This window comes from Sinocyclocheilus anshuiensis, unplaced genomic scaffold, assembly GCF_001515605.1.
Source record: "Sinocyclocheilus anshuiensis isolate Anshui unplaced genomic scaffold, SAMN03320099.WGS_v1.1 scaffold694, whole genome shotgun sequence".
NCBI lineage: Eukaryota > Metazoa > Chordata > Actinopteri > Cypriniformes > Cyprinidae > Sinocyclocheilus > Sinocyclocheilus anshuiensis.
In genome coordinates this window covers 1,368,521-1,390,798 of record NW_015542477.1, presented here as the reverse complement: position 1 = coordinate 1,390,798, position 22,278 = coordinate 1,368,521, and the positions used below count along the sequence as shown (strand labels likewise).

The 22,278-nt window shown below is 36.8% G+C and overlaps 1 protein-coding gene across 6 annotated transcripts in view; it reads left to right on the top strand.

Moving 5' to 3' along the window:
- Positions 1-22,278, top strand: part of LOC107693947 (autism susceptibility gene 2 protein-like) — a 391,097-nt gene that overhangs the window by 257,411 nt on the left and 111,408 nt on the right. For all 6 annotated transcript variants that reach the window (XM_016493521.1, XM_016493520.1, XM_016493519.1 and 3 more), the window contains one exon: positions 5,990-6,019. In XM_016493521.1, the coding sequence (XP_016349007.1) occupies positions 5,990-6,019 (30 nt within the window). The remainder of the gene's footprint in view (positions 1-5,989; positions 6,020-22,278) is intronic.

Below are 22,278 nucleotides of genomic sequence, written 5' to 3'. Positions count from 1 at the left end.
TGATGTTGTGTTAACTCGATTAATGTTTTAATGGTTGTCGTCTGGCTTGTGTTTTTATGTGGATCTTTGATTTATCTTTGACATCTGCTTGCAGTAAGTTTGATCAGGGTTTCTTAGACTTTCTCAAAACATGGACCAAAAAAGACATTTTGTGTTTACCTGAGACACAAACGTGAGAAATCATATACTATGCTATTTTGGGGGAAAGTTTTTTTTTTTTTTTTTCAGAGCGATATCATTCAAAAAGAAAATGAATAATTACGTTATTTTTCACAATTTCACAATTTTTTTGTGATTTGTTTTTTTTATATTTATTTTTCTCAGTTAAAACTTTTTTATTATGTTGCATAAAATTTTATAAAATTAATCAAATATTTAAAAAAAATATTAAAAAAAAAATATATATATTTATATATATATATAACTTAAATGATTTTAGCAAATGGCTGCAATATAACAAAGAGTGAAAAATTGAAGGGGGTCTGAATACTTTCCGTACCCACTGTATATATATATATATATATTACTTGTACTTTTTTTATTAGCAGTTTCATTTATTTTAACCATTTATCATGCATTTTATTAAAGCTTGATGTGACCCTGTGTTTATTGGTACACAATGCACTTTTACAAGATTTTTTACGAGTACTTTAAGAAACACTGAGTAAAAATGAATGATGTCACATGCAAAATATAGTACAAAATATATACAAGTTACAATGTCACCTTGGCACTCATGAGTCTTCAATATCCGCCTCAGTGTGGAATAACTCGCTCTGTATGGTAGACTTGGAGAAGCGGTGGTTTCAATCTCACAGCACAAAGCTTCCGGTGAAATGTCTTGCCTCTCTGTGGCCCAATACTCAAAGCCTCACTCTCAGCAGACAGCACAAGGCACGCCGCCATTTTCTCTTCAGAGCGTCTGACTCTTAGCTCAGCGCTGGCTGGGCCTGTTTTCGCTTCCTCTCTCTGTTCTTCTGTCCTCTTCTATCCATCTCAACACACGCACACACACACTCCTCCTTTCCGCAGAGCAGAGAGTGGGAGCTCCAGGCCTTGATTTGCCAACACATTTCCAATGATTAAAACGTAATTAGCACTAGCGAGCGCCTCCTCCCTGGCTAATTTCGCTGCACGCTGTGACAGGCAGGCGGCCGGCGGCGGAGCGGCCCCAGTGGCAGATGGAGAAGCAGGCAGCAGGAGGGGAAAAACCATTTTGCCGCGCCATGGTTTGCATCAGAAAACCATCAGGACGCACAGCTTTTTCTGTGGGAGGTAGGAGGAGAGGGAGAGAGAGAATGAGGGGGGACGAGGGAGGTGGGGCACGTAGCTCTCCGTGGCAGCGCATCAAATTGGCACTGTCAGAGCTGACCCTGGCAATGGTTGCCATTCTTCAAGCTGTCCCCCACCGTCCCCCACCGCCACCCACCATAGCCCGCAGGCAGAGCGAGAGAGAGAGCGACAGCAGAGAGTGAAAATAGCATAGGGAAGAGAAGAGGAGGAGGGATGGAGGAAGAGAGAGAGAGAGCTTACCAACCTATCGTCAACCTTCCGGACCCCCGCTGCCTCTGTAATCAAGCTCAGATCAGTCTCAATTAATTTCAGCGTTCGGTGACAGTGCCAATTACAACACAATGGCAAATAGACCATGAAATGGAACGCCGAACACTTTGCGTCCTAACTTGACATTTGACTGCGGTTTTACATCAATGACTGCTAAATAAGAACAGATCTCTTTATGCGCTGTTTCCGAACATATTTTTGAAGCATATTTTCGGAGTGTTTGCTGTGTTTGGCTCGTAGCTGTGCTGGATTTAAACCACACATTTTTCATTGTGTTGGCCCTTCACCAGAGTGTGTCATGCAGGTTTGATGTGGGCTCCGAAGTTTTCGTTTTTGAGAAGTCTGGTTCAGCTCGGAGCCTCGGACAATGGCAAAAACGCAGCTCAGAAAACGATTGCTTTTGTTTCTTTATTGCCTGCCATTGTTAGCCGCACTTACGAGGCCTATGGGATTTGACTTCAAATAAGAAATGAAATGTATTTTGCTTGAAGATATTTTCATGTAAACGCTCTCTTTGGAAGTTTGTCGTTGTAGATGTGTTGTTTAAAAACCAGCCAATCAAAGACTTCCATTCCAGTCCAGACTTTCAAGAACCCATGAAATTGTTTAAAGAGTGCTGTGTTGACATTTCATGTTGTAACAAGATGTTGGCGACATATCAAAGGGCTTTTCCCATTTCATATAGCCAGTGGACAAACCACAAGTCATTGAAGGCATTGCCTTTTTGCCATTTCCTTCTTAAACAAATTGATAAGTAGTATGAGCAAAGGTGCATAATGAACCATGATTTCTTAGTTTTCATGCTTCACGATTTTTCTCAAATATGTTGAATAATTTTTGATTTCATGAGGCTTTTCAGGATGTGTTTAGCTCCCATGCTGCACTGCTGCAGTACAGACTGCATGAACACTACTGGTCTCATTCGGAGGCCTAATTAGCTCCTTACTCTTCCTCCTTCGCTGTATCTGAGGAGTGTGTGTCTAACTAAGGCAGATGGCTCTCCTGTTCCACTGAGGCCATTGGCTGTTTTAATAAGCTTAACATGCTATATTGATCTGCAGCCAAGATCAATTGGAGAAGTGTTTGGCTTTGAAATTAACACCACACCAGAAAAAAAAGCAAGAAAATGCTGAGTTGGATTCCCAAGTTAATCCATCCAATATGACTGTAATACCAAGTGTTTTAGAGGAATTAAATACGTTGGACTGACCATCATTATGCCAATCTCTTCATATTTACTCTCGTCAGCATCCTTTACTGTTGTTTTCTTCGAACTTCATCAGTCCAAATGGATGTGTGCTTCTTCAGTCAATAATAAATATATATTATATTATATTATATTATATTATATATACACTGATGATGTGTCCAAGGTCGTGCATCAGAAGATGTTTTCTGTTAACTTATATTATATTATATTATATTATATTATATTATATTATATTATATTATTAATAAAGCTATATATAGTTAACTAGCAATTATAATATAAAATTAATATTTTATTACATTCTAATTATAGTTTGTATATTGTATTCTGTATATAGCTTTAGCATAAATATATATATGAACTAGAACAGGAAATGGTGGAGAGAAAGCCAGGGATGGAAAAATTTCACTTGACTCGAACCTGCATCTTCCACATAAGCATGTTAAGCATGTGCACTAAGCATTATGCCACAACTCAGACATTCTAATATACTTTGAGTCATAACATGTAACAGATCTTACCTTTTTTCATTATTTGTGAAAAGTGCAGCTTCTCCTGTTAAGGACAAACAAGCTGCCTGCCCAATCTCATCTTACCTTTTCCGTTACTTTTACTTTCCCACTATAAAGGTATTTCCGTCTGGACCCACCCCTCCTTTCTCAATTTCTTCTCTCAACACCAGTACAGAAATTTGCATACCTCTATTCTTGGAAAGTAGGAGCAGGAGAGAGAGAAAGAATAATGACAGCAATTTCTTCCCTTTCTCCACTTGCTGGCTTGCGAGAGTGTCGTTTAGCGGCACCTGTGTTATCGACAGGCACGCGGATGAGAAGCGAAAGAGAACAGTTGATTAAATCATCAAGTCGCAGCGCAGAAAGTCAATTCTGCTCACCGTCTACAATGATATCCTTTTATCCTGATGTAATGAGCTATGGCACTTTTGCATTGGGTAATGCGATGAGTTCTATTAGCACATTCCATTTGCTTCACAAGCAAGGGCGAGTCATTTCATTCCTCTCATATCTCCGCAATCAAAGCGCTAGGCTGGGCGCGGGGAGCACTGACACGCCAATGGAGATACCGACGGTGTTTTTATGGATCACAACACACTGGAAAAATATATTTTGCTCATTATTTTAACTCTTCATGAACCTTGGCTAGACCAAATGAGGGGAAGCCCCAGGCCTTTAGGAAAGCTCTATGCAGTAGTGCATGTTAGATCGACTATTATGGCCCAGGATGGGAACAGAGTTAAATTCAGTTATATTCAGAAAGCTTCAATATATGATGCCGATTTTGTTTCATAGCATTTTTACTGTAATGCTAACAGTTTTAGCATGCTGGCACACACCAGAGCAGTATTTTATTAACATCTGCTATGTGTGTGTGTTTATTGGTTATGTATAATACATGAGCCCCGTATGTCTCAAATCCCGTTGGACTGGGGCTGTAAATTGGATGCTGCTCACCAGGCCCTGTATCAGGTCAGACGGGAGAGACTTGTGCCAGAATATAACCCCCCCTCTCTCTCTTGCTGTGTCCAGTCCTCTCACTTTCTGTCCCTAGCACTCAGTCCTTGCAGGAATATGGATCCCAGAACTGTCAATCATTCAGGGCTGCCACAGGGTTAAGCTCCACTTGGTGTAATTGGCCCTGAAGACCTTAGGCCCCGCCCCCCTAGCAGGCCTTCATTAGGGAGTCCAAGCTCAAACCCTGAATGCATCTCCCCCAGCCAAGTCATCTGTGTGCTCCTTGCTAATTAGCAGATAAAGAATTAAGTGGACCTTGAAATTGAAATTGGTCAGAAAGGCTTAAATTCAGCATTTTAATATCATGCTATGTTTATACATTTTTTCACCAATTATTCGTTGGTGTATTTTGCATGGAGACAGCAATGCCCTCTGTTGTTTTGTCTTGCATTTGTTTGTTTTTTTACTATTCCTTCAGTGTAACGTCTGTAATATTACATGTGGTTCTTTTTAGTGAATCAAAAACATACAGTGCGATCAGTGTAGCCCAGTTCTCAGAATAAATGACTCATATGAACTGGTTCTTTTTAGTGAATCCAAAGCATGCAGTGCTACCAGAGTAGCTTGATTCTGAAATTGAATGACTCTTGTGAACTGGTTCTTTTTAGTGAATCCAATTTATATTGTAGAGCACCTCCAGTGTAGTCTGTTTCATGAACGAATCACTCATATGATTCTTTTTAGTGAATCAAAAACATACAGAGCATCCAGTGTAGCCTAATTCATGAACAAATGACTCTTATGAGCCAGTTCTTTTAAGTGAATCAGAAACACAGTCTGACCAGCGTAGCCCGATTTGAAAAATTAATGACTTTTATGAACTGATTCTTTTTATTAAATAAAAATCATACAGTGTGACCAGTGTAGTCTGATTCGTGAACAAATGACTCCAATTAGTTTTTTTAGTGATTTAAACACGACAGATATAGTTGAAATATCAAAATAAATGTCAGTTTTGAGCTGGTTCTTATAATGAATAGTTCAAAATATGCTTTGAATGAATCTGAAACTGCCCTGTCTAATTTACAATTTATAATACTCACATGAATCAGAATCGAATCAGATTCCAGATTCGAGTCAAATTCCTTGTGTGTGTAAACATACTTGGTAATAAAGCTCTTCTGATTCTGATTCTGATTCTGATTCTGAATCAGAATCGAATCAGGAGCTTGTGAATTGGAATCTAACTGAATCAGGAAATCGGCATCTATACCGAATCCTAACAAAAATGCAATTCATTTAGTGTTAGCTATTTTTGACCAAAGTAATCGATTCACTGAATTTCAGGATTGATTTCATGAGCAAAATGCACAGTTATTTCTGTAAACAATCAAACTCTGTGCACAGAAGAAGATTAAGCAGCGGACTGACAGCTGTATTTAGCTGCAGTGTGTCTGTGGCCTATGAGACGTGAAGACTCGTACTCTACTTGCTGTCGGGGAGAAAAAACCCTGCTGGTGGTAATAGGCAGATGTAATGAGGCCTGGCCACTGAGTGAGATAAGAACAGCCTTTTCCTGCTTAGACTTTTATTACTCTGCTGATGAGCTGTGCAGTGCGAGACTGCTGAAATCAGATTTCCACTTCATAATAGCTTTATATTTAAAAGCAAAAAAAAAGTGTTTCAGCTCCATCACATCTAGCAGATTCTGCACTGCTCTACTGTGTCCTTTTTCTTTGTCTTGCAGTGTGACACCGAGAGTGACCAAGAAGACAAGGTAAGACTGGGCCTTATTATTTTTGTTAGAAGACCAGCACTGTGTTGAAATCTGTATTTTTTGTTTTTGTATTTTTTTAACTTTACATGTAGGAATTCTCAATGTTGAAATGTGTCATAATACTTTCTCTTATTCCAACAATATGCAGAGACAACTACAAAAACCCCGTTTTAACAGCGATTATATCACTGGAGGTCACACACTCACGGTGTAGTTTGCTTCTGGTAATCGTTGCTGTTTTTAGGTGGCAGATCAGCTCTCCCTTTGTCTGCATCAAATCAACGCTAGCTTGCATAAATCATTTGTTGCATTGCCTCTGGTTGCTTTGATGGAAATTTATTTTTACAGTGCTCTTTGGTTTTACTTGCAGTACAAAAAATGCATTAAAGTATATGTACATTAATAATTAAAATTAATAAAAAATATTATTATTTATAATTTATTATTATTATTATTATTAATGTATTTATTTATATACTTATTTATTCATTAATTTAAATCTGCAACTGACTGATATAATTTATTGAATCAAATTTAAAATAAATTATTAATCATTTTAATTATTTTAAAAATATTATTTTTTATAATTCATTATTCTGAACTCTTATATAGAATTTATTTTAAAAATGAACAAAAAAACCTAATTGTAATTGTAATGTACTGAATTGTGCTTTTCACAAATTCCAAGAACTGTTAGGAAATGCAAAGCTACAGTAGTTAGTAGTAGCAGCTGTAGTATTAGTGTTATTAATACCATGTTACATCATATAGCACTTCTGAAATGATCTTTATTCTTTTTTAATCAAACTTGAATCAATGAGAATCCAATATTAGACTCTACTTAAAAGTGTTTCTATTTAATTAGAATTACCATCTTGTTAATGACTGTGAGAAGGCCTTAATTAACTCCGCATTAATTATGAACGACTAAATGGTGTGCGAAATTTGAAAAGAACCATTACGAGCTTCACAAGTTACATTTTACACATATTACCGTGTAGCAATTCCTACAGATTTATTTAAGGTACAACCCACAGGACATAGGGTATGATGATTTATGCTAGGTATTATATCAGTCATATTTATAGTGTAATTATAACAAAATGAGGCTATTATTTAAATGCATGAATTTAATTTAACACTAGGCTCTAGGCTAACTTTGATGCAAGCTATGAAAAGCTTGACAAGACACATCGCACCACTTATATACTGTCTGCCGAACATCAGCATGATTACACGAAAATGTTGTTTTGTTCGCTCTTTTTGAATGTTGCTCATTTGTTGTTTTAAACCAGTGGTTGTTTGATGACGACGAGTCGAATTAGCCATGTCAGTCAAAGCCCTTGTGTTGTGGCATGGCAGAGATGTGCAGCGTAAAACATTAATCGCTGTTTTGCTCGCTGCGTTCCTGCTTCTCATTATTCCTCTAATGATTTTCACAATGTCATGTCATTCTCTCTGCCTTTGATTAATTATGTCAAAACAATGGAAGGGTTTAGTAGGTAAACAAAGAAACAAGAGCGCTCTCTTTCAAACGCACACACATCCGCAAACACTTCAGAGGGACCTCTTTCTGTCAATAGCTCTTAAAATGTGTTTACAAAACCGTGAGCATGTTGAGCTGCGCTAGCAATAAGCGACAGATCCGTGATATTTTCACATGCTTTTTCTCTCTGGGAATGAATTCAGTAGCTCTTTCCCCTGCAATAGCGGTTACGGTACAGTATATATTCAGCAGCCGTAGGGGAGGACGACTTGTCACATTAATGGGTCAGTTCTATTCATCCACAGGCAAACTGTCTCTTTTTATTCTCCTCCGGCCCAAATCAGGAAATGAAAAAAGACACTCTGGAGAAATCACTTTCTGACTTCAAGAATGATAAGAACGAGGCTTTTTTTCCTCCCTTTTTCCCTTAAATGACAGTGCATGTTCATATTTCTTAACCTGGTTATCAAAATGCCCCACAGGAAGTGATGTCATAATTGTATTTCCTGTGATACAGCTACAGTCAACATCCCATCACCAGTTCAATTGGCAAACCTCCAAGTAATGCATCATTTTTACAGAGCGAAACTATATATTTACTGTAATATTCTATGTAAATAGTTTTATAATTTTTATACATTTGATTTGAAAAAAGAATGACTTTATGGATATATTAATATATTTTTTAAAGTATTTAATAACAGAAATATATTAATATATCCAAATTTTCATTTTTATATGATTAATATTAATACTAAAATATTTTAGTAATATTAATAAATTAATAATATTTAACTAGCTTTACATGGAGGCTTAACTCTTACGCTCTGAAAGCGTTTGGCTGGCCCTGGCAACTGTGGCTGGCCTCCACCTTCCAGGCTTTTGGCTCCGCTTCGGTCCCTGGATGCCCCTGTTACTTTCGTTCTCTCTCTCTCTCTCTCCTTTCATCGGTGTGCCAGGGATCTTGTTCTCAGCTCTCCCCACAACCTGCTCACCCACCAAACCCCAGGCCTCCGCCCCCTGCCCTGATTTGTGTGCAGAAGAAGTGTCTGTTATTAGAGAGAGCAGGTAGGACCCTGTCTTCTCATTACCAGCCGCTCAAGGGGGATTATTATGTCTGCTGTGGCTGGCAGAGAGCGAGCGAGAGAGATTCCACCGCCTTACGGCTGTTTGATGTTCCGCAGCTTCCCGGATCCAATAACGTCCCCTTTTCATGGCGCAGTTAACACTAACAGGTCTGCGCCATCTGAGAGTGTTTAAAGACTTGTTGAAGCTCAAGTGAATCTGTGCCGACTTTAGCCAGCAACAAATCAGCACATGTGCTCAGGCTTAGTGCCTTTCTACCCTCAGAATCCCTCTTTATGTCTGAGCCATGGTGCAGTGGGTTACACATGTGCTATTGACACATTAGCCATTGTAGGTTCAGGTTTAAGTATGACCAGCGTAATGTCTCTGTCTCAATTTACTAATCTGAAAATCTTGATTTTTATATCAGTAATAAGGTGTGTGTGTGTGTGTGTGTGTGTGTGTGTTTACATAGATATTTACTAGAAATATTATTTCATTTTCATTAAATGCTTTTTCATACAGTTTTATTTTCTTAGATATGTACTAGAAATAATATTTTAAATTTTCATTAAATGTTTTCTTTACTTTTTTAAATTAATGGATAGATGGGTAAATGGATAGATATTTACTAGAAATAATCTTTATAATTTTCATTAAATGTTTTCTTTGCTTTTTTTATTCATGGATAGATGGGTGGATAGATAGATCTAGAAATAACATTTATAATTTTCATTAAAAGTTTTCTTTACTTTTTGCTCATGGATGGATAGATGTTTTCTAGAAATAATATTGATAATTTTCATTAAATATTTTCTTACTTTTTTATTCATGGATGGATGGGTGAATGGATAGATATATTTACTAGAAATAATATTGATAAGTTTCATTAAAGGTTTATTTTCACTTTCTTATTCATGGATGTATAAGACAGATAGATAGATAGATAGATAGATAGATAGATTTACCGTGTCTTTTTTTACTCCTTTCCACAGTTCTCGTCATATGTGGTGCATTATGTGATTATGAACATTTATTAATAAACATAGGGCCTTTCACTATGAATAATGCTTTTAAACCACTTTATAATCCCAGCATAAGTATTACGATCTTGAAGTGACATGTTTAATGCTAAAACCCATTAAATACACCACCGAAACCGTTGAGAGCACAAAGCGTGCTGAAAAATGGTTTTATGTGTACTAATCAATTATCAGCCCATTACCTTTAAGAGGTAGATGGAGATGACAAATCGCACAAGCATGGACAGATTAATCTTAAGTACCTTTAAAGCGTCCCACCTTTGGCTCCAAATTAACGTCCTCTTGCGTTTTAATGCACTTGATGAGGCCTTAAAAGGGAAAATAAGAGGACCTTTATCGCTGAACTCTTTTAACACCCCTCGCCCCCTCGCTCTTCTCATGGGCCTGCGTATCTTCCTCCCATCTGTGTGTGGCCAAGGGCAGAGGATGCCATTTGAAAGCAGTTGCAGATTTATCAGCGGCGAAGTGCGGTAATTTCACTCATTCAAGACCTGCGCTTTTAAGAAACCACGTACATCCTTGACACAAAACCATGATCGTACATATGGGCCAATCTACAGAATGGTTGGAAACGTCTTGAAAAAAATTTATCTTTTTCCAAAAAATTTGTATGTATGCTAATTGTATTATATCCAAGGTACACATTTCTAGTAATTGTGTAGTTAATTCTCATATTGTATTTTCAGAAAGTGTCCTCTCCCCAAATTTGTCACTACCGAAACATAGTAATAATAATTTAATTAGAAGGGTTATTGTCACGAATTCGGTCCATGGACTTCCGTTTATTCACCACCAGAGGTCACCCTTTCCATTACATTGACTCTCGCACAACACAAACTGTTGCATAGCACCCCGGACTACATATCCCATCATTCTTTGCACGATTTGCACACTGCACTGATTGCACTCATTGCACACAGCTGTTTCTAATCACCTCACTCACTATATAACACCCACTCTAACCACCTTTCTCTGCTGAGTATTGTTTAGCCCGTACCCCATTCCGAATCTCTGTGTTTTCCTTGTTTTGCCTTGCCTTGCCTGTTTCCGCGGTTTCTGATCTTCCACGGCTCTTTAATAAAGCCTGCAGATGGATCCACACGTCTCACGTCTCGTCAGCCCCGTTACAGTTATATTGACCAATTAAGATTTTGCTTACATCTAGATTGTAAATATATATTTTTGCTATTTTACTCAAATTTGTCAGAGTTAAGTCCATAATTAAATGTTTAACAATATTTCAAGTGTAATTTATGAGATTTGTTGTATTTTGAATCCAATTTTTCTTTGTAAAAGACAAAAAGTTGATTATACTGATTTCAAAGTTAAGGATTCATTAGTTTGAATATAAATTGAACCAAAAACTATCGTAACATTTTAGTTGATAATTCACTATACTTTATTCCTGTTTGCCATTGTTTGACCCTGCCTGTTTACCACGTCTCTTTAATAAAGCCTGCAGATGGATCCACACGTCTCACGTCTCGTCAGCCCCGTTACAGTTATATTGACCAATTAAGATTTTGCTTACATCTAGATTGTAAATATATATTTTTGCTATTTTACTCAAATTTGTCAGAGTTAAGTCCATAATTAAATGTTTAACAATATTTCAAGTGTAATTTATGAGATTTGTTGTATTTTGAATCCAATCTTTCTTTGTAAAAAGCAAAAAGTTGATCATACTGATATCAAAGTTAAGGATCCATTAGTTTGAATATACATTGAACCAAAAACTATCATAACATCTTGGTTGATAATTCAGTATACTTTATTTTTGACAAAACATCCCATGTTTCGGTAGTGACAGCACATTTTCGGAAGTGACAGTAATGCTTTGGTAGCCACTACATTACAGAATTTTAACTCACATGCTAAAACCCTACTAAAACATACTACAATACCAAAAAAAATGTCATACCTGTACTAAAATTTTGTTTATTTCCCCAAAATATGAGGATTATGTGTTCCCTTTTGTCACTACTGAAACAATTATGTCATTACTGAAACACCAATTCTGTAGAATGGCCCATATATGTAACCGCCCCAGCTACCTATTCTCTGCTTTTTCCCCCTCATCCGCCTCTTCTCTTTTCGTCTTCTGACGATGTTTGCCCTGAGGCAGTTGGAGGAGGAAGAGGAGAGGCACATTAGTTTCTCCATCACTCAGCCAGAGCACTGGCACATAAAACGTTTTTTTTTTTTTTATCTCCTCGCTACACTTCCGTGCGGTGAAACGGGGCGGGTAATAAAGCTCCGCGAGCGAGTTGTCAGCAGTAAAAGATTATGTGTTTTGCCCTCCCTGCATCTGAAATAAGCAAGCAGAGGGGTGTTTACACCACCAGAGGTCACCCTTTCCATTACATTGACTCTCGCACAACACAAACTGTTGCATAGCACCCCGGACTACATATCCCATCATTCTTTGCACGATTTGCACACTGCACTGATTGCACTCATTGCACACAGCTGTTTCTAATCACCTCACTAACTATATAACACCCACTCTAACCACCTTTCTCTGCTGAGTATTGTTTAGCCCGTACCCCATTCCGAGTCTCTGTGTTTTCCTTGTTTTGCCTTGCCTTGCCTGTTTCCGCGGTTTCTGATCTTTGCCTGTTTTCCTGGATTTTTCCCTCTCGTCTCGCCCCTGTGATTCTGTCTGCCGATCGGTGACCTACGCTAGCCCTGGGACTATTCTTGTGTTTTGCCCGCCATATACCTGTTTGCCATTGTTTGACCCTGCCTGTTTACCACGTCTCTTTAATAAAGCCTGCAGATGGATCCACACGTCTCACGTCTCGTCAGCCCCGTTACAGTTATATTGACCAATTAAGATTTTGCTTACATCTAGATTGTAAATATATATTTTTGCTATTTTACTCAAATTTGTCAGAGTTAAGTCCATAATTAAATGTTTAACAATATTTCAAGTGTAATTTATGAGATTTGTTGTATTTTGAATCCAATTTTTCTTTGTAAAAGACAAAAAGTTGATTATACTGATTTCAAAGTTAAGGATTCATTAGTTTGAATATAAATTGAACCAAAAACTATCGTAACATTTTAGTTGATAATTCACTATACTTTATTTTTGACAAAACATCCCATGTTTCGGTAGTGACAGCACATTTTCGGAAGTGACAGTAATGCTTTGGTAGCCACTACATTACAGAATTTTAACTCACATGCTAAAACCCTACTAAAACATACTACAATACCAAAAAAAATGTCATACCTGTACTAAAATTTTGTTTATTTCCCCAAAATATGAGGATTATGTGTTCCCTTTTGTCACTACTGAAACAATTATGTCATTACTGAAACACCAATTCTGTAGAATGGCCCATATATGTAACCGCCCCAGCTACCTATTCTCTGCTTTTTCCCCCTCATCCGCCTCTTCTCTTTTCGTCTTCTGACGATGTTTGCCCTGAGGCAGTTGGAGGAGGAAGAGGAGAGGCACATTAGTTTCTCCATCACTCAGCCAGAGCACTGGCACATAAAACGTTTTTTTTTTTTTTATCTCCTCGCTACACTTCCGTGCGGTGAAACGGGGCGGGTAATAAAGCTCCGCGAGCGAGTTGTCAGCAGTAAAAGATTATGTGTTTTGCCCTCCCTGCATCTGAAATAAGCAAGCAGAGGGGTGTTTACAGGCTTGAGTGGGCGCTCGTGAGGCCGGGACAGAGGCTGATTGCTGTAGAGTGGTCCGTCAGCCCATGATTTGTCACGTACTTCATCATCTCCGTCACTCCGCCGAGTGTTGTCATAGCTAACGTATCGTCCCGCATTTGTACCGGCCCGTGTAGGAAATTTGTATTTACTTTGGGGTTGGGAGGAAGCGGCGGGGGGAGTGGTGTAATTTGTTCCTCGTGGGTAATGTGACCCTGAGTGGAGCCGGATCATGGGTTAGTTGAAGTGATATTTTCCGGTAATGGTAGTCGTACATCACGGCTGTCAGACAGAGTTAGGAGGCATGCACGTAACAGCTCCATTTCAGCCACTGCAAGCATCTGGGATTATTTTCCATAACCAAGTATGACATGACCGCTCTGCGGAGTGCATTAAATTTTTACTGGCTTTTCTTCCTTCGCTCCGTCTTTCCCTCCCTCTCTTTGCTCCCCAGCCGGGTCAGCAGCGTTTCCCCTGAGCCGACCGGGGGGCTCCGGGATGGCAGGGTGATTGATGCTCGGGAGACTCGGCATCCCCCGCTACAGCGCTGACACGTCCCCGTCATTTTATTTCTAATGACGTGTTTATTTCTTTAATTTCTTTCTTATGGTCGCCGGCTATTTTGATCCTTGTTATTTCCAGGCAAGGTCAGCGCTGTAAATGCCAGAGCTGTGGGAGACGGATCACGTGTGTGTGTTGAAGGCTAATCGCTGGGATCCTGGGGGCGGGTGGGCAGGCAGTGCTCATTATAGGGGCCTACTGCCAAAATTATGTGATGACCTTAGAGGCCCTCTGACTTGCCAGACAGCAGAAGGATTTAGAGGGAGAGAGAGCGGGGTGATGCATGCTGCTTGATGGATGGGCAGGTTACATAATTGAAAATTAGTCTGATTAGGCCTGTATTAGATGCAGATTATATTAATGCATTTTATTTATTTGTTTGTTTATAATAATAAGAAGAAATATTATTTATAATTATTATATTTTTCCAGAGTTATTATAGGCAAGTAAAACATAAACAATTACCTGAATTGTTACCTGAAATAAAATAAACATTAACTGAAATCAATAAAATTTAAACTTAAAATATTAAACTTATTTTAATTGAGATTTTAATTTATTTTAATTAATTTCTCATTTTCATTTACAGTAGTTTAACGGTACTAAAATAACTAAAACTGAAAGAGAAATAATACACTATATAGACATATATAAAAATTATATAAACTGTATTTATTTGTTTGTTTGTTAATAATAATAATAATAATAATAGCTTTTTTCCAGAGGAAGGACTAAAACCATAAACATTGTTACCTGAAATAAAATAAACATTAACTGAAATGAATAAAATTTAAACATAAAATATTAAACTTATTTTAATTACATTTTTTATTATTTTTTTTTATTATTTTTTATTTATTTTAATTAATTTCTCATTTTTATTTACAGTGGTTTAACAGTAGATTAGCTGTACTAAAATAATAATATAACTATATTATTATTACATAATAAACTATATAGACATTTTAAAAAACAATAACTAATAAAAATGACAAAAAACGATGTTAGTACAACTAACTAAAATTGAAAAATAAAAAAGGAAAATTAAAAATTAAAAAAGCTATAACAGTATCTCAGTGATACGAAGATAACACTGCTATATATTATCTAGACTGGAATTCTTTTTACATTATAAATACATTATTAATGTATAATTTGATAATCGTATCTGTATAATATTAATATTTGAAAAAATTCTATATCGGCGCATTCCTATAAAATATTTAATATAGACAACAAAGCAATTAGCATTATATCACCAATCATTATTCTTGATAGAAAACTCGACAGTTTGTTTGTGTGTGTGTGTGTGCGTGTGTGTGTGCGTGCTTGTTTTCTAGTGGAAATGGTGACCTGCAGCTATTGTTTGTGCTAGGGCTGTCGCGATAACCGCAATATTGTAATACCGCACTATTGACGAGCCAACCGCAGAGGAAGGAAAGCAACCGCAGAAACCGCGGCAACCGCAGTGTTCATGTTTTGTTTTTTTCATGAGGCTGTGGCCTTCTTGTTTTACAATTTATCACTGTGCATTGAATATTAAATAAATGAATAATGATACAAGAGTGTTACGAGTGTCATTTTCCCGCAAACTGTTTGTATCCGGGGTTTCGTTTACGGATCTGCTGTCTGGCGAGAGCTACGTTACACTGTCTTTAGTCAAACCCGCCCTGAAACTCCTGACAGAAGATATGCTTAAACCATCAAATGAGGATACCACATTAACATCGGACATAAAGCACAAAATGTGCAGTGTTCTACAGGGGAAGTATGAACCAGCTGCCTTACAAACACTTTGGAAAAGGCCTGTTTTTTAGATCCTCGATATAGGGGCAATTATGTCAATAACACGGAGACAAAATTCAACATAATCGAAGAGATGGTGGGAGTGGAGGACGAAGGGAGCGCTGCCAAAATGTGCAGTGTTCTACAGGGGAAGTATGAACCAGCTACCTTAAAAAAACTTTTGGAAAAGGCCTGTTTTTTAGATCCTCGATATAGGGGCAATTATATCAATGACACAGAGACAAAATTCAACATCATCGAAGAGATGGTGGGAGAGGAGGACGAAGGGAGCACTGCCAGTGCGTCAGTGGTTGGAGACGAAGGGCAAGCGGTGGTGCCACCTGCAGCAAATAAAAAGACTCTTGGAGACCTGCTGAAGTCACGGACAACCTCTGAATCAGCGCCCATACCCAAGAGAGCACGAGCAGATAACAAGCTCACGCGCTACCTGCAGGAGGAGTGCATAGACTCCAATGCAAATCCACTGTCCTGGTGGCACGATAATCAGTCTAGATTTCCGCTGCTGTCCAAAGTCATACATGTGTATTTGTGCAACGAGCACACTGTCGGAAAGGGTTTTCAGTGCCGCCGGGAATATTGTTACCCCCATGCGATTCTCCCTGAAACCACATAAGGTTAATATGTTGGTTTTCCTAGCGCAAAACAAGGACATGATAACCCAGGTCTAAATCACATTCGTTAACGATTAAATAATATTTCGTTTATTCTCTGTATTTTCACGTGATACTTTAGAATTCTTTCGTTTTTCAAATTGGAAAAATTATTTTCTTATTGCTTGTTTTCATTTGATACTTTAGAATTTTCTTTATTTCTTTTGTTTTTTAAATTGGAAAAGGTATGTTCTTATTGCTGTTTGGCATTTAACAATAAACAAAAATGTTTTAAAACGTGTCTCTCTGTCAGTTAAAAAGCAACAATATATGCTACATAATAACTCAACAATAGAGCTTTGAATGCAGATAAATAAGGTTTGTAAAAAAAAAAAAAGCGTGGTAATACCGCACATCGCGCTATTGAGCCACCCATAATAACCGCAAGGGAAATTTCCTAACCGCGACAGCCCTAGTTTGTGCTGAGCATAAGCAGAGAGGCATCAGAGTGCCTCAAGGCAGTCAGTAATGACCCTTACTTGCTAACACAATCACACTCACACACACATTTACACACTCTCTCTCCTCCATCTCCCCCAGCAGGCAGAGCCTCATTCTGTCATGCTGTATATCGGGGCGCTACCGCTCGCCTCTAACATGTGGACAGCGATCAACTTGTTAGTGTGGATTCAGCATCTTCCTTTTCCCTTAGGCCATGATGAGCCTTGCTGATGCCTCCAGATTCCTTACACACACTCGCATGAGAGCCCCTGATGGCTCTTTAGTCCCCGAGGAGAGCTCAGTGTGCTGGGAGGTTGAGTGGTTGGGGTTTGTATCCAGGGCTGAGACTAACACTGTGTGCTCTTGCCATTAGGGACACAATCTCGCAGCAGGGGCCCTACGAACGCAATATTCTTTTTTTGGCCCTGCACACTCCTGTCTGACCTCTTATGGATAGGGATGGACAGTAGCCCTGCCACAACATCACATGTGGTCATAAACTGACTTTTATACATCTAGTCAGGCACTTGGAGATGGAAAAAGGGTCAAGATCATTCTTGATTAGTTGTGTAACAACCCACTGAGTGAAAAGGCATGAATTGATTTTTTCCTCTGAGCAAACACTATTATTTCCAGCATAGCATAGAGAGGCTGTGTGGAATGAAATCGCACACAAAAGAAAGGTTAACCTGGAGAAATAGTTCAGTGATTTCTTTGATTTTACGTTTTTATGTTGACTTCCAACCCAAGGCATGAGATATTTTACACTTTCCATTAACAGACGTTCCTGAGAGCCCTCGACCGCAGCATTCATTTGCACAAGCCAATAAAAGGTAATAATGCACCTGTGTGAATCAGACAAGGTTGCCAAGTCCTTGAAATGGAATTGAAGGGAAACATCCCTTGTGAATTATGATAAAGTGGCAAAGCTTTAGGTGAAAATGATTCAATCAGTGTTGCAAACTGCAAATAACATCAAAGTAAGGTATAATACAAATTAATTATCTGGATGTATAATATAATATAATATATAACTTAATATAATATAATATAATTTAATTAGTGCTGTCAAAATTAGCGTGTTAATGCAGGCGATTAATTTTTCCAGTTTAACAGCATTAAAAAATATTTAACACGGGGGTGGAGCTAGTTGGCCACCCCACTCACAACTGCTACTTTTGTCTCTTTTTTTCTTGACAAGAATTGTGTTTATTTAGATGCAGAACATCTTTACGACCACATCAAATGGGAGACTTTTCAGACGCACACTCCACTTCACCGTCACAAATACGGCGGCACTCGCTGTAGGCTGTATTATTTCATATTAATGCGCGAATGAAACTACAAGCATGCGTGTCAGATCCGCATCACATTCAGCTCTTAAAGTAATAGCAGCCCAATAACCTAATAACCCAGCACCTGTCATGTCATGTCATGCCTGTCACCTGTCAAGAAAGAAGAGGAAATCAATAATTTTGTAGCTTTAAAGATTAATCTATATTTCATTTAGAATTTAGTGTTGATAACTTTATTCAATTTCTGTATATTTCCTACTTGTTGAAGGGCACAAGTAATATTATAACAATGGGTTTATATGGAGATTGTTTTAAGTTCACTTAAATTAGAAGATATTTGTTAAAAGTCTAATAAATGTTCAAATTGATAGCTCTTGATTATACTGTAATGTTGAATGGCTATTGTCAATGTTTAAATATTAGGAAAGAAAGAACAGTTTCCTAAAGACATCAGTAGTATTGGTATCAGTGATACTCGCCTTCAGTCATAAAAAAGATGCCATTAAACAAATATAAAAAATATACGGTCTTAATGTTGTTTTTACATTAATTTGAAGATTGAATGTGAAATTATTGCAATATAAAAGTATATTTAACAACTTTAATCGCGATTAATTTCAGAAAATATGTGATTAATTAGTTTTTTTTTAATCAATTAACAGCACTAAATATAATATAATATATAAGCAATATATAGGCCGAGTGCCGTAGGTAATCACAGCATGCCGATATACAGCCATATCTCACATCTACGAGTGTGATATTCCGTTTATACAACAGTTCGACGGCACAAGTCTGTAAATACATAAACAAAATAACAACGGAGTGTCTTTAAAAGCCCTATTTTGTGCAGAACTACTTTCTTCTGCCACGGATTCAAATCAAAGTTTGACAGGTGAACAGATGAGATCAAGCCTCTGTTACTAATTCCAAATTGTCACTTTAGAACTAGTAACAAAGCAATGTTGAGTTGCTTCATTGAAAGCTTATTGTATTACTATATTAAAATCGGTGTATTATGTATAGTAGATATTGTAAGAGAGATGGACTGAGCGAGTGTGATTACCTGCATCTGATACAGCATTCATTCTTCAGGTCAAACTCATATCACAATAAACATTATTTTGAATATCTGCTGAGGAAAGCGTTATCTTTGTCGTAACATTAATGTTCTTTCATCTGTTAAGGGTGATTTTGCTGCTCAGTGCATTTGTTTGCTGCGTCAAGCTGTTGTTGAAACTAAAAATAACTTCTGTTTGCATTTATTTTTCATAGTAAAAGTCTTTACTGCTGACTCATAAAAACAGTCTCTTGTCGCCATCTAATGGCGGAACAATGTAACTAAAATTACCATCACAAACACGTACCGTTTCTCAATACTAAATACTATTATGTATATAAAATATTATTTATTGAATAATAATATTTAATAAACAACAACAACAACAACAGCCATCAAAAAAGTTGCTAGGCAATTCAGTCAAAAGTACAAAGGCAGCGCTCTGATATACAGCATTGAATTTACATAAACATGAGAATTTGCCAAAACTATCTTTTCTGGAACAAATAATAGATTAATGAGACAAAGACTGCCAGTTAGATTTACCCAAAACTAATTACATCTCATGTTTAACCACTACCGAGAAATCAGAGCCAGCGGTAAATTCTAGAAGATCTGGCTGAGGTGAGGCGCTCTCGGGCTGCTTCATGAGCGCAGATCTGCCGCTGACCATCTGGAGCTCACATGTCCGAAAACGTCAAAGCAAATTTCCAAATAGACATTATCTTTATTAACAAACTACATATTTGAACTATAAACAAAATGTTCTCACCTGAAAACCTCTTAAAACTACATTCTGTGACACAAAAGCAGTAATATTTATAAAATGATACTGGATTTGGGCATCCACCATGACACTCACTGTAAGAAGTACCGCAAGCAGAGTGACACAATTACAAACTGCAAAACAGCTATTGGAGTTCTGATATCACTCTAATATCGCACTCTTATCAGCCAATCAGATTCGAGGACCAGAAAGAACTGTTGTATACTGTATAATATAATATAATATTTTTTACATTTCCCACCTAACTAACTAACTACAAAGTTTAGTGAAAGATCTACGTGTGACTTGTCAGCGTGCACCTGTAAAGTGCTCTAGAATATTCAATTCCATGTGAGACTGGTAGTTGTGTGATGGATCTCACCTGGTCTGAGATGTGTCTAGCTATCTGTGCTCATGAATATAAATGAGAACAGGTTGACTGTTATCTAGCTTAAATAATGTATGCGGTCAGACCTTGGGTTCAGATCCACGTCTCCTAACACATGGAATAGTAGAACATGTTACTTCACGTCCATCTCTTTGTTCTTCACCTTTCGCTCTGTCTCTGCCTTCGCATCATCCGCAGGCTGATTGCTGTTCTCAGACAGTCCAAGGTTAAACTGAGGCCATATGCATGGTGGATGTCTGTCAAGGTCTTCACACCTACACACAGACCATTAGCCAGTGCACTGTGACTCATATGGAAACATGCAATAAGTGTTCTTGTCCATTGGCATTTTGGTTTTTGTGACGCAAATGTCCGTAAACTTTGTTTTGAACAGCAATTATTGACTTCAGAAAAGACAAGTTTATGGATTTATTTTTTCTGTTCTTTCTTTACTGAAACATGCATTATCATGCATTGCATTGAGCTCATAAAAAAGAACCTCGCTGCAGATTTGTTTTTATATACATTTTATTTTGTTATCTTTTACATGCCTTTATTTTCATGTTTTTATTTTTTATTTTAAATAATCTTTTTTTATATATATATATATATTTGTTAGTCTTTATATTCATATATATTGTTATCATATACTGTATTCTTTTTTTTTACTTTTTATTTTTAATTGTGTGTATTTTATATTTTTGTTATTTTGTTTTTATTTATTTTAATTTTAATTGTTTTATTTTTACTATTAGATTTTTTCCATTTATGTATATTTTTATTATAATTTTTAATTTTCTTATTTTTTATTAAGCTTTGAGTTAGTTAAGGTCGCCCAAAATGTTACATGGTTTGCACTCAGAAATCACTAAAAATCAAATAAAACTGAAAACAGAGAATAGATAGATATCATAATAATACATTTATAAACATGCACTGTATTATTTTATTTTTGTAGGCCTTTATATTCTTGCTTTTATTACATTTTTTAAATAATAGCTTTATTTTATTTTGTTATATTTCATTTTGTCTCTATTTTGTCACTTTATAAGTCTCTGTTTTTCATTTTTGTAATTGTTTTTTATTTTCGTCTATTTATAGTTCTTTTACATTTTTATTGTTATATGTGTGTGTGTGTGTATATACAGTGTATATATATATATATATATATACATATTAGGGATGGCTCAATACCACTTTTTCAGAACCGATACCGATCCGATACCAGAGCAGTTTTTTTAAATGAGTGTAGAATTTCTATACCTCAATGTGTAGGTCGATCATCACTCTTTTGTATGTTACACACAATCTACTAAATATAGACAGCTTCATTATAAAGAAAAAATAACAAACAAAAATCTATGACAAAAATGCTATTATAAACTAGGTTAATGGATAATTCAGTAGCAAAAGTTACTCTAGAAAAATCATGAGTGCACAATAATTTTATAAAATCCTAAACTTTTAGTGAAAAAAAATACATTATTTAGTGGGTAACAAATAAAAGTGAATAAGTGTAGGGCTAAATTTGGTAGGCCTACACATTGCTCTTTGTATTGTAAAATACATTCATGAAAAACAAGTTCATGGTATATATTGATATAAATATATAATATATTATATATAAATATATACTATAGTAGTCAACATTTGAAGTGGCTCAAAACCTTTCATCAAAGTTGTCCTAAAACCAAAACAATACCCATTCTTGTCTTAGGACAACTTTGATTAACTTTTTTGATCCACTTCTAATTTTGACTACTGTATAAATTAAAATACATTTCTTTTAAATGTATAGCAGAGTAATGAGGCAGCAAAATATGATAGATAAGACGATCAAGAAAGGCTATTAATAATCTTTCATTGCGCAAAAGTATTATGATACTAAAGGCTACAAATACAGAGCGGCTCAAAGCGCTTATGCGCATCCCGTGCGCAGAATGACGCGCTTGAAGCAACATGGAGTCACAGCGCACAGCGCTCTGCATAAAAAAAGTTCAAAGCACAAAGTGAAGAGATATTGATG